Source organism: Pipistrellus kuhlii, unplaced genomic scaffold (assembly GCF_014108245.1).
Source record: "Pipistrellus kuhlii isolate mPipKuh1 unplaced genomic scaffold, mPipKuh1.p scaffold_m20_p_59, whole genome shotgun sequence".
NCBI classification, from domain to species: domain Eukaryota; kingdom Metazoa; phylum Chordata; class Mammalia; order Chiroptera; family Vespertilionidae; genus Pipistrellus; species Pipistrellus kuhlii.
In genome coordinates this window covers 866,524-879,030 of record NW_023425561.1, presented here as the reverse complement: position 1 = coordinate 879,030, position 12,507 = coordinate 866,524, and the positions used below count along the sequence as shown (strand labels likewise).

At 58.3% G+C, this 12,507-nt stretch overlaps 1 protein-coding gene across 1 annotated transcript; it reads right to left on the bottom strand.

Moving 5' to 3' along the window:
* Positions 1 to 2,460: 2,460 nt before the first annotated feature.
* On the bottom strand, positions 2,461 to 9,538 carry ASRGL1 (asparaginase and isoaspartyl peptidase 1). Its single transcript, XM_036417225.2, has 7 exons — positions 9,335 to 9,538; positions 8,788 to 9,083; positions 6,903 to 7,045; positions 5,876 to 6,042; positions 4,491 to 4,609; positions 3,460 to 3,570; positions 2,461 to 2,932 (listed from the first exon to the last, which is right to left on the bottom strand). The coding sequence occupies exons 2-7, from the start codon at positions 9,026 to 9,028 to the stop codon at positions 2,727 to 2,729; spliced, it is 987 nt and encodes a 328-aa protein (XP_036273118.1). The 5' UTR covers positions 9,029 to 9,083; positions 9,335 to 9,538; the 3' UTR covers positions 2,461 to 2,726.
* Between the last annotated feature and the right edge of the window lie 2,969 nt (positions 9,539 to 12,507).

The window sequence follows — 12,507 nt, the reverse complement described above, 5'->3', positions numbered from 1 at the left end:
GTTTCTCTCTCTCTCCCTCTCCTTTCCTCTCTGAAATCAATTAAAAAAAAAATCTGTATTTTTACAAGTGAATGCAGTGAAGGTTTTGGGGTGACGGAGGGCGTGGGCTGGGAGGACTGTGTCCGGGCTAGCTTCCTGCACGCCCTCCACCTGCTCCTGTTCCGCCCTCAGAGTGTATCAGCTCGCAGCGAGGGAGGACGTGGAGAAACATCATTTGAAAAAGCAGCCTCCGGCGTGGTGTGACGGCCCCCAGGTACAGCCCCGCCTTCCTGCTGCCAGGTGGGTGCTGCGGGGTGGACTCCGCTCTGCGCTCCGGCAGGTCTCAGAGGCCTGGGTGTGGGACAATTCCGCCCTAAAATAAATTGTAATATTTGGATGAACTGAGGCTCGGGAACCCGAACCCTCTTGTGGTTTGAAGTTTTCTGAGCAGATGCTTCGGATCCAGATGCAGGCCCAGCCCCCGGGGCAGCGGAGACCTTAAGACACTGTAGTTTGCCGCCCTCTTGTGGTTGGGATGCAGAAAGGCATGCCATTGTGGCTCATCTTATCTGTTGGGCAGATGGGGAGTGAGGCCGCCGCCCAGTGTGGGGCAAAGAGAGTCCCCTCCGTGGCCTCTGCTTAGGGATTCCCGGCTGGTGGAGGTGACTGTCCACAGAACCAGGGTCCAGGCGCCAGGCCAACCCGGGCTTTCTCCGAGGGGCGGCCACACCCCTGCCCCATGGGGCTGCTTGGCCACAGAGGTCAGGGGGCCCCACAGGATCCGAGCCTCCGGCGTCTGATCAGTCACGTCCCTGGTGAACCGTGGAACTGATGAGCTCATCACGTCCTCCTGGCCTCCCTGCCTCCCTCCCTTTTCCCTCTTCTACCGTGATCGTGTCTCCTCCCGCCTTTCCTTCCCGACCCCTACAGTAACCCGGCTCAGCCTCCAGTGACCGGCTGAGCATGATCCCCTCAAAACTGCCACGTGGAAGCCCTAACCCCGGCCGGATTTGGAGACGGGCCTTGGGAGGGACCACTGTGGCCAGGGGGGGCTGTGAGGGAAGGGAAATCTGGCCACAGCGTACATGATGGGACGGCCACGTGCGGGCTCCGTGAGGGGGCGGCCGTCCTGCCAGCCAAGCAGGGAGGCCCCAGGAGAAGCCAAACCTGCCGACACCTTGATCTTGAACTTCCAGCCTCCGGAACTGGGACAAAATACCCGTGGTTAAGCCACTGTCTGCGGGACTGTGGCCGGCAGGCCCAGCAAACGAATACACCTGCGGACAAACCCTTATTTCTAGGGGCAGCTGTGGCATGCGGGGGTTTTCGAGGACATCGACACACAGACTCCCTCCTGGGCCTGACCACGTCGACATGGGTCCGCAGGACACTTAAAGTGAACACTGTGCAATTATTATTATTTTTTTTAAACTTGTTTTTATTGATTTTAGAAGGAGAGGAGGGGAGAGGGAGAGAGAGAAACATGGATGTGAGAGAGATACATCAATCGGTTACCTCTTGTTGAACCTGCAACCAGGGCATGTGCCCTGACTGGGAATTGGACCCGTGACCTTTCGGTGGCTCAACTGACAGAGCCACACCGGCCATGGCCACTGAGCAATTTTTTAATTCCCTTTGCTCTCCAGAGCGATCTGTGTTTACAGAGGAAGTGAACCTGCCCAGGTCACCAGCAGAGTTAAACTCGGTTCTGCCTTCAAGGGCTACCCCTTCCTCTGTAGTCCGGAGCAGGGTCAGAGGTCAGGAATCAGACCCTGCTGACACTGGCACATGTTTCCTTCCTTCCTGAGCCCGCTCAGAAAAGCAAGCTCTTCTGCCAACCCCTCGCGGGCGCTCCGCATGCCCCGCACCTCGCAGGCCTGTCACCGGCCCCCCCGTCTGCCCCCCCTTTTGTCCACACGCTCCTGACCACACTGCTGTTCTCCCAAACACATTTCATTGAAGCTGGAGTCGCGAGCCATGGGAGGTTTGCGCCCCAGGACTCAGCAGAGGCTGCTGTGAGCGGGGCGTTCGGCTGAGCGGGGAGACCAGGAGCGCAGGCTCCTGTGTGGCCCCCGGGAGCTCCCGGACTGGCCCGTGACACCTTCATCCCCAGACGAGGGCGCTAGGGGTTACCCCGGGTCCTGGGAAACCTCTCTGTCAGTGAGTCGGGGGAGACCCGGACTTCCTTAGAAAAATCAGTGTCCCCCCGGATGACTGCGCCCCGTGCTGTCCGGAGCCCAGGGGTGGCTGCGACCTGTGGCGGCCTCTCTGGCCATGGCCCAGCGGTCCTGCTGCTCCCGCCCGGCTCTGGGCGCCTCCTTGGGCTCTCTCCTTCCCACTTTGCCCCTCACGGCCCATCCGAACGTGCACACCTGGGGCGGGTCCCCCAATGCCAAGGGCAGTGTCCTTGGGCTAAGCTCACGTGTTTCTTCTTCCTCACCCGAGACCCCATGGCTGCTCCAGAGACCAGCTGGGAGGCTGGGGGGCCGGGGGGCCGGGGGGCTGGCGTCTTCGCCGTCTCACGTGGATGTCACGGTGGGCGTCACTCTCATCCCTCGGGAACCGCCCTCACCAGACATCCACATGCTTACTGATCGAGGCGACAGACGAGTGACAGACGGCAGAGGTTTTCCATGTTTAGCTCTAATTGCTTAAGCTAAGACTCCACGCCCGGAAATGTACTCTACCTGCAGGCTGGCACCTGGAATACAGTCTTGGGGGCGGGCGGGGGGGACAGGGAAGCGGGCTCAGAGCATGTCGGTGACGGTGGTCGTGTTGAGGTCGATGCCGCAGTGCAGCTTGCCGGCCTGGGCGGCCGCCCAGGGCATGGACTCCGAGGTCCACTTGACCGCCCACTGTCCCGCTTTGTTGACCAAGATGACGCCCCCTAGTCCTTTGACCTTTGACTTCATGTAATTTAGTGACACCTCAGCAGCCTCCTCCAAGGTCTTTCCTGGAAACGGGGGCAGGTGGGAAACGGCGCGTAAGCTCCTTGCCAAGGGATCTGATGGCAGAACCATCAGCCGAAACCGGTTTGGCTCAATGGATAGAGTGTTGGCTTAGGGACTGAAGGGTCCTGGGTTCGATTCCGGTCAAGGGCATGTACCTTGGTTGTGGGCATATCCCCAGAAGGGGGTGTGCAGTAGGCAGCTTATTGATGTTTCTCTCTCATCAATGTTTCTAACTTTCTATCTCTCTCCCTTCCTCTCTGTACAAAATCAGTAAAATACATTAAAAAAAAAAAGAACCATCAGCGCATGAAAACCCAGAGCCGAGGTAGACGATGTCTGTTTGAGTGCCCCACGCCAGCCCCTCCTCCCTCTGAGCCAGGGCCTTTTCTCCCACCCAGGCCTCGAGCCGCCGCCGCCCCCTGCAGGCGGCAGGCGGTACTGCTGACAAGCTGAACGCAACTAGCGCCCACAGGAGAAGGGGTGAGATCCGGCCCCATCTGTTCGCTCAGCGCGGCCTCGGCCCACATACCTTGCTCCACGTGGAAGAGGGTGAGTCTGGCCAGGTTCACCTTCAGGATGCTCTCCCCGTGGCCCGTGGTTGAGATGGCCCCGATGTCGTTGTCAGCGTAGCCCCCGCATCCTGCGCCGAGGAAAGAGGGTTCTGCCTGAGCCGGAGAGGACGCTCACACACAGGCCACGCTAATGCTAATCCACGTTTAACCCCACAGTGTGGACAAGGTCGGAGGAGAAGCCATGACCTTGGGATGCAAAGGTGGACCGGTCAGCAAGCACAGGTGACCGCCCTGAAACCAGGAGGATGCCGAGAACCTGGTGGGGAGGAGAGGGGAGGGGAGGGGAGGGAAGAGGAGAGGAGGGACAGCTACACCAGGACAGCTCCTCCCTGGCCCCAAACCCGCCCAGTCTGCACCCCCTCCCAGGACCCCCTCCTGGGTTGTAACGTTTTGTGGCGAGCAGCGTGTCGCTTTGGTGCCACTCAAATCTAATGACTGCACGGCAGCCCAGCCCTCTGCTCGCTCAGCTCGCTAATTCATGCCCGCACCTGGGCACAGGGTGGCGCCTGGGCAGGGGTGGCACCTGGGCAGAGGGTGGCGCCTGGGCATAGGTGGCGCCTGGGCAGGGGCTGGCGCCTGGGCAGAGGTGGCGTCTGAGCAGAGGTGGCACCTGGGCAGGGGTGGTGCCGGGGCAGAGGTGGTGTCTGGGCAGGGGTGGCACCTGGGCAGAGGCAGCGCCTGGGCAGGGGCTGGCGCCTGGGCAGAGGTGGCGTGTGTAACCATTGGGACTAAGTCAGTGGATCCGGAAACCAGGGCTGGAGAGAAGAGAGAGGCCCGGTGGGTAGATTGGGGGCACCTTCAGCTAGCTTCCTGATCGCCATCTCCTTCCCTGTGTCACCCCAACTTTCAGGTCATGCCCTTGAAGGGAAACCCCATGACCCCGCCAACTACTGCCACCGGAGGAGAGGGGCGGGGGCCACCAGGAACGTGAACTTGGTGAAAGGAAAAGAGGGCGGGGGGGGGGGCAGGAGTCCGCTGTCAGCGCTACCGATGCAGGGCGTGTCCCCCACTCGGCCGACCATCTTGTTCACGATGCCCCCCGTCGAGGTGGCATAGGCCACGTCTCCTTTGGAGTCCAAGGCCACGGCGCCCACGGTGCCCAAGTGTCTGCAGAAGGGAAACAGAAGAGGAGGCGGCAGCGTGAGGGCGAGCCGCGCGGCTCAGGGCCGCAGGGGCAGGGCACGCACAGGCGGACGGACGCACCCTGATCCCCACGCTCCTGCCCCAGGAGCCCGCAGGGGCAGCGGGAGCAGCCTGCAGCCCCACCTGGAGTGGATGCAGAATTCCCTGGGCCCCTCCCCCCGGGACACCCGGAGTTTTCCCATCGGGGTGGGACCCGGGACCCCGCATTTCCGACACCTCCGGGTGCGGCCGCGGCTGCCTGGCCGCCCCGCACTGCCCGTCCCCCGGGGCACGAAGTGTGGGAGGAACCAGGAGCAGCTAAGGCTCGGGGCTCAGCAACGGAAAGGCTGCTGGAAGCATTGGCTCAGGTGGAGGGGACTACAGTAAAATGGAAATTACATTAAAAGTAAAAATAAAGAAATGCAGGAGACCATTGGGGCTGGTGCTGCTGTGCTGTGGGTGGTGTGTGGAGTGGGCTGGGCAGGAGGGTCCCAAGTTCCACTGTGGGCACAGGCTTGAGGTAACTGCTAGGCAATCACACAGAGTCTGCATCGTGGCTAGACATGGCGGCGCTCGAGGGGTGAGGAGGGGAAACCCGGTCCCGGGGGGTGTGTGTGTATGTGTGTGTGTGTGTGTGTGTGTGTGAGTGTGTGTGCAGGCTGGTGCGGCCCCGTGCAGAACAGCAGGAAGTGTCCTCCGAACACTGACAAGGGAACTGCCGTTGGGCTCTGCGATGCCGCTCCTGGGAATACATCCCAAGAACCCAGCCAGGAGGTGGAGGAGCCGGTGGTTTGTTGGGGGTCCCAGAAAGAATGCATGCACCCCGATGTCCACAGCAGCGCCATTCACAACCTACAAGACCAGGAAGCAGCCCGAGTGCCCGTGAGCAGAGGCGTGGACACGGAAGCTGGGGTACGTCTGCACAGCGGAATACTCTGCGGCTGGGAAGACAAAGAGCTCCGACCACTTGCAAGGGCATGGATGGGCCTGGGGAGCATCATGCTGAGCGGAATGAGCCCGCCGGAGAAAGGGAAGTGTCCTAAGATCGCGCTCATACGCTGTATCCACTGAGCCACGTTAAGTTCATTATTAAAAAGCCCGTTACTTAGCGGCATTACTTTGTTCAAAGAGTGAGACTGCCGCGCGCTCCCGGGCTTCTTTAAGAACTGTCAGTGAGCCAACAGCCGCCCAGCGTTCACGCCTGAGCAAAACGTCCGCCCCCCTGCCCCCGCGGCCACATGTGGCGCTTACTTCTGTGACTCTAGTTTCTGAGCGTCTTTCCCCTCTTTCCCGCGCTTCTCCTTCTCCAGGCGCTTTCTGTTCTTCTCCGTCACCAGCTGCTCCCGGGTCACCGTGCGGACCCCCATGGCGGTGGCAAACTCCGCGGCACCCCGGTCCGTCAGGAAGCAGTGAGGCGTCTGCGCCAGAAGAAACACGGTGAGCTTCTGAAAAAGCTGAGATCTTTTTAACTGTTCCTACTGTGTGAGAACGACTCCTCTCCGGCACAAAACCTCACAAACGCAAATCTCAGTGGCTTACTTTTCTCAGTGTTGTAAAGAGGCTGGCTCTGAGGTTTCTATTAAAAAAACACAACTCCACAAAAACCAAAATGATGGTATACTGCTAGAAATGGGACTTACATATGATCTTTTTAAAAAAAAAACCATACCCAAGAATATATTTAAACATTTTAGAGAGAGAGAGAGGAAAAGAGAGTGAATGAGAAGGAAGGAGGGAGACAGAGACACAGAGAGAGAGACAGAAAGATTAGAGAGATAGAGAGACAGAGAGACAGAGACAGAGAGAAAGAGAGAGAGAGAGAGAGAGAGAGAGAGAGATTGATGTGAGACAGAGGCCTCCTATATGCATCCCGACCGGGGATCGAACCTGCAACCTAGGTCTGACTGGGAATCGAATCCTGACATTTTGGTGTATGGACAACGGAGGCTCCCACCAACCAAGCCACGCGGCCAGGGCTACATATGATGTTACACTTAAGAGAACATATCCATGTTTATTTAATACCGACCAGTAAACAGCTGGTCTGTCTGTCTGCATGTGCTGTGTTCTATGTGTGTGAGAAGGCCGGACCCGGGAGATAACCCGGAAGCAGCGCGGTCACTGGTGGGTGCCAATGTGCTGGCCGATGAGGAACTTCACGTCCCCGTCCCTTTGTGCGTGCTGGGACAGTGGCCCCCAGCGCCTCCCTACGGGCCGGCCCGCGGGCACTAGGGCGCGGCGGGCCCGAGGGGAAGGATGCTTCCTTGGTCGCCCGTACCTTCTCCATCACTAGCCGCGCCAGCTTGATGGGGTTCGCGATACAGCGGATGGCAGACACGGCGCCCGAAGACAGGTCTTTCCCGCTCATGATGCTGGCGTCCATTTCCACGTCCCCGTTTGCGTTCAAGACGGATCCATAACCTAAACCCACGAGGAAGGTGAAAGCGAGAATCCAGGAGTTAGAACTGGCTTCCGGGTCTCCGCTAGGCCGCCACTCTAACTCGCCCTCCGCTGCGTCCCCAAAGGGAGATATTTATAAATATATTTTATTGATTTTTTACAGAGAGGAAGGGAGAGGGGTAGAGAGCTAGAAACATCGACGCGCTGCCTCCTGCACACCCCCCACTGGGGATGTGCCCGCAACCAATGTACATGCCTTTGACCAGAATCAAACCCGGGATCCTTCAGTCTGCAGGCTCTATCCACTGAGCCACACCGGTTGGGGGGGGGGGTAACTGAAATTTTAAAAAGCATGTCGTCTTTATCCCACCACCAAAATACACGACATAACAGGGTATATAAATCTAATAAAATCTACCAAACGATGAGAGAGAATCACTGATGGGCTGCCTCCTGCACATCAAACCCCGGGGGAATGAGCACGTAAACCGGGCCTGTGCCCTGACCGGGAATCAAAGCGTGACCTCCTGGTTCATAGGTCAATGCTCAACCCCTGAGCCACTCCACAGGCTGTATTCTTTTAAATTTATTTTTTGTACCTTAATGTTCTCATCTGCTAAATGAGCGTAATAGTTACACCTCACTCCCAAGACTCTAGTCTAGTTAAATGAGTTAATCATGCGAATTCCGCAGACCGCTGTCGGGAGCCGCGGCACTCAGGGTGGCCCTCATTGCCGTCGCTGGAACCAGCTGAGTGAAGAGGGCAAACAGGAAAGGCTGCACGGGCCTGGCTTCCCAGGGAAGGCAAACTCGGCCCCGGTGACAGGAGCAGGTCAGCGGGTGCTCGGTGCTGGGGCTGAGTTGGGGACATTGACTGCCAAGCAGCCACTTCTGGGGGTGATGGAAAGCTCTTAAACCTCAATTATGGGTGCGCTTCCCTTCCCGGCAGCATGCCTGAGCCTTTCCCTCCCCCCACAGGCCTGCATCCCCCAAACTCTAGGAGACCCCCCAGCCCTGCACCAGCTGGCCAGTGGCCACTCCACCAGCACTAACTCCCCCCCCCCCCCCCGCCCCCACCAAGGTCCCTTTTCATCTGACTTCTCCGTGGCCAAAGCTCAGTCTCTCTCCCACTGCTTCTTCTACCCTGGCCCTTTTTGTCACTATCCCCAACTTCAATAAATGTCCTCTCAAAAGTTAAAATAAATAAATAAATAAATAAATAAATAAATAAAAAATCTTGCTGTGGTGTGGTTACACGGTTGTATTACGCATTTTTCACAACTTAAAATGGACACAGTTGCCCTAACCGGTTTGGCTCAGTGGATAGAGGGTCGGCCTGCAGACTGAAGGGTCCCGGGTTCGATTCCAGTAAAGGGCATGCACCTTGGTTGTGGGCACATCTCCAGTGGGGAGTGTGCAGGAGGCGGCTGATAGATGTTTCTCTCTCATCAATGTTTGTAACTCTCTGTCCCTTTCCCATCCTCTCTATAAAAAAATCAGTAAAATATATTTTAAATAAAAATAGTAAAACGGACACAGCGTATGGTATGTAGTCTACCCCCAACGCCCCCACAAAAATAAGTAACACCTCTTACTGATGCGAAGAGGTGAAAGGGGAGGAAAAGTTTCCAAAAGTTTAAAGCAACTTGGTGGACAGGGAGGAAGAGGAAGAGGAGACCGCGTTGGTTCGCGCTTTGGAAGGAAAGGCTGGGTGACTCCGGGGAGAGGTGGCCGGGGAGACGCGGGGCCGGGGCCGCACGCACCTGCGTTGAACTCGGGGTCGTCCTCCAGGACGCTGACGGCGCACTCCACCGCGTCCACCGCGCTGCCGCCCGCCTTGAGGGCGCAGAAGCCGGCGGAGGCGGCGCGCAGCACGCCCTGCCGCACCATCTCCTTGCGGTCCTTGGCGATGTGGCAGGCGCCGCCGCCGTGGACCACCACCACCGGGCTCACGGCCGCGGCCGCGGGAGTCCCGCAGGGGTCCCGGCCGCTCGAGGGTTCCATCGGGGACAAGGTCGGGTTTCCACTCCGGGAGGAAAGCGGGGTTCAGCTCGGGCCCCTCCTGGAAACCGGGGCGGCGGGGGAGAGGCGGCGGGGTCTGAGCGCCGCGGAGGAGCCCGGAGCGCCCCGATCCCCGCGTCCTCCCGCCCGCCCCTCCCTCTCCCCGGGAGCCGGGCCACCCGCCGACGGGGCAGGTGCGGGGTGGCCCCGGCCCAGAGCCCCGACCGCCCCCGGCTCCACGTCGGGTGTGAGTGTCAGGAGCGTGGCCTGCGGGGCCCCCACGCCGCTGGGCCCGGGGCGTGGGCTCACCGGGGCGCTGCGGGAGGCGGACGCCGGGCTGGGGGACGGGCCGGGCCGCCCCGCAGGACTCGGAACCTGCTGGGCCCAGACCCTCCGCCCGGCGGGTCTGGAAACCGCTGGGCTCGCAACTGCCCCGCCTGCAGGGGCGCCGCGGCCGCGAGGGGGCGCGCGCGGGCGGCCCTAACGCTCCAGGCGGCGCGGCCCCGCATCGCCCGCGCTCCCGCAGGGCTCTGGCCCCGACGGGGGGCGCGGGCCCAGCAGCAGGCGAGCTGCCCGGGTGCCGCACCGCCTCCTCCTCCGAGGCCGCGGGGCGGCGCTGCTGGGGAGATGCGGGGAAGAGGGTCCCAACCGCTGCCACCGCCCAGGGGCCCCGGTGCGGGGCTGGGGGAGGTTTTGTCATTTAAATGTGAACATCGAGAACGAGGACACCTATAAGAGGGGCTTTTGGTGGCTAACTGGGCAAAAAAAAAAAAAAAAAAAAAAAAAAGAGAGAGAGAAAAAGGAAAGGTGTAGCAGCCATCTCTGCAGGGGCCGCTCACGGGACTGCACTTGCGGAGAAGCCGCTGAAGCTGTCGCCTCTGCCGTGCATCGTCTGCACCACGGGCAGCCCGGGGCCAGCCTTTCCCAAGGCGGCCCTTCCTGCCCCATCACCACGGAGTGCTACCGAGCAGTGTGGCTGAGCCTTGGCTTTTGAACCAACAAACTGCAAGGATTCGGAGTCACCCTTTGTGTGAAAGGACCCATCAGGGCTCGGGGCAGGGACTTCTGCCTAAAACCAACTGCAAGTGTAGTTTCCCTTTCCACTGAGGGCTGGGCGGCGCTCAAACACCAAGGAGCAGAGCCCACCGGCCAGGGGCAGGGCCTGGCCTAGCCTATGAGCTAGCCTATGACCCTAACCTTGGACCCTAGCCTATGAGCCTAACCTGGTGTATGAGCATAGTCTTTGAGCCTAGTCTAGCTTTGGAGCGCTCCGGAGCCTCAGAGCCTTGGAGACTAATACATGACAATTACATAAAACTCACATGTTAGTGTCCACAAATACAGTGTAGAATGCTAGTGATCCGGAGCAGGGATTCATGCACATCGAAAGGGAATTAATTAGAAGGTGGCTGGTGGGGCTGGACTGGGCGAGACTGGCTGGACACACCCCGGAGCCAACCTCCATGGTTCCTCCCTGACTGGCTGAACCTGGGGTGGCACTGTGGCTTGAGCAGGGTCCCTCAGGCAGGTGGGGTCCCTCAGCCTCGCCTTTGGAAATTGGGCTGAAACTGGCTCTCTGACATCCCCTGAAAAGTCCCGGAGTGCGAGAGGGCACTCTGCAAAGTTGCTATCAGACAGGATGTGGAATGCAAACACAAGAGTGCAGTGAATGATTCAGGGCCTACAGCGCCCCAGCAACATAACTCACGGCTGAAGGTGGAATCACATGGCCCTGTTAGGGATTGGGCTCCCTGCTCTCTGGTTTTGGGGTACATCACCTGAAAACTGCTGCTGCCAAGTCACTACAGCTCAGCAGCTCCTGCATTGAGCATCTGCCCCCTTGTGGTCAGTGCATGTCATAGCGACTGGTTGGATGCACGTAGCATATTAGCCTTTTATATACTAATATATATATATATATATATATATATATATATATATATATATGTAGGCATTCTGCACAAATAGTCTCAGTTCTCAGTTCGAGATGGCAAAGGGTGTGGGCTTCTTCAGAGGAGAAGCGAGATGTGGGAGACAAATCCAGAATAAAACACAAAGCCCTAATCGGTTTGGCTCAGTGGATAGAGCATTGGCCTGCGGACTGAAAGGTCCCAGGCTTGATTCCGGTCAAGGGCATGTACCTTGGTTGGGGGCACATCCCCAATAGGGAGCATGCAGGAGGCAGCTGATGGATGTTTCTCTCATTGATGTTTCTAACTCTCTATCTCTCTCCCTTTCTCTCTGTAAAAAAAAAAAAAAAAAAAAAAAAAAATCAATAAAATGTATATTAAAAAAAAAGTTGCCCGCCGAAACCAGTTTGGCTCAGCAGTAGAGAGTCGGTCTGCGGACTGAAAGGTCCCAGGTTCCATTCCGGTCAGGGGCATGTATGTTGGTTGAGGGCACATCCCTGGTGGGGGGTATGCAAGGGGCAGCTGGCCGATGATTCTCTCTCATCGACGTTTCTAGCTCTCTCTCTCCCTTCCTCTATTAAGAAATCAATAAAATATATTAAAAAAAAAAAAGTTGCCTTTCAGACCAGTCCCCAGGTGAGGCTGTTGCTGCTGGTGCAGGGAACGTACTCTGAGAAGCAGGTAAGCTGGGGTCTTCCAGAGATGCCCCCGGAGTCTCAGGCTTCAGCCCCACCTCCAAGGCTGGGACTTGGGGGCTGTCCATGGACTAAGGAAACCACTCTCCTCCTTGTCACCGCACTGGAAGCTCAGCGCCCTGAGACTGTTTCCTCCCTCCTGAGTGTTTGCCTGGCTGAGACACCGTTTATTCAAGCCCCCTCACCTCTCCTCCCAAGCTCATGGCTTTGTTGGTTCCAACCTCACTGATTTCACTAAAATGTTTCTGACTTGAACAAGTTCGCCTCTTTCCATGTGGCTTAATTCTTCTCCATCTGCATATTTGCGTATTTGTGGGAACACCAGTTGATATATTTTTACCCCCCCCCCCCCCCCCCCCCCCCCGGCCCTGTACACACACAGCGTAGACAGGTGCTGCGCAAAAAGAATGAAAAGAATCAAGCTGCAGGCTCACTGGCTCTGCTGGGAGAGATGGAGAGGAGGCAGGTTCTATGTGGAACGGTTCGTCCCGCTCTCCCACTTACTACGCATTTTTTCCCTATAGATTCAACAAAAGGTGGGGCTCCGATCCCTTTGGAGGGGCGGGGCAAAAAGAGGGACGGAGGAAGGAATCCCTAAAGCCAATTTCAGGTCACTTCCCGGGAGGGCTCCTGTAGGTGGGTCCAGAGGCGGAAGGAGCTGGCGGTGAGCACCTGCACTAGCGTTGTTGTGTGACATCCGCCTTCTCTGAAGCAGCCATCACCGATCCCCATGGATGTGGATGTGCAGAGATTCCTTAACCCCCTCCACACCCCCCACATCAACTGACATCTAGTAAGGCCAGGCTTCTGGCCACCGGGCAGTGGATCCAACGCAGACCGTTACTGCCTCCTAGTGGCCACAGCGGGGGCTGGTCTC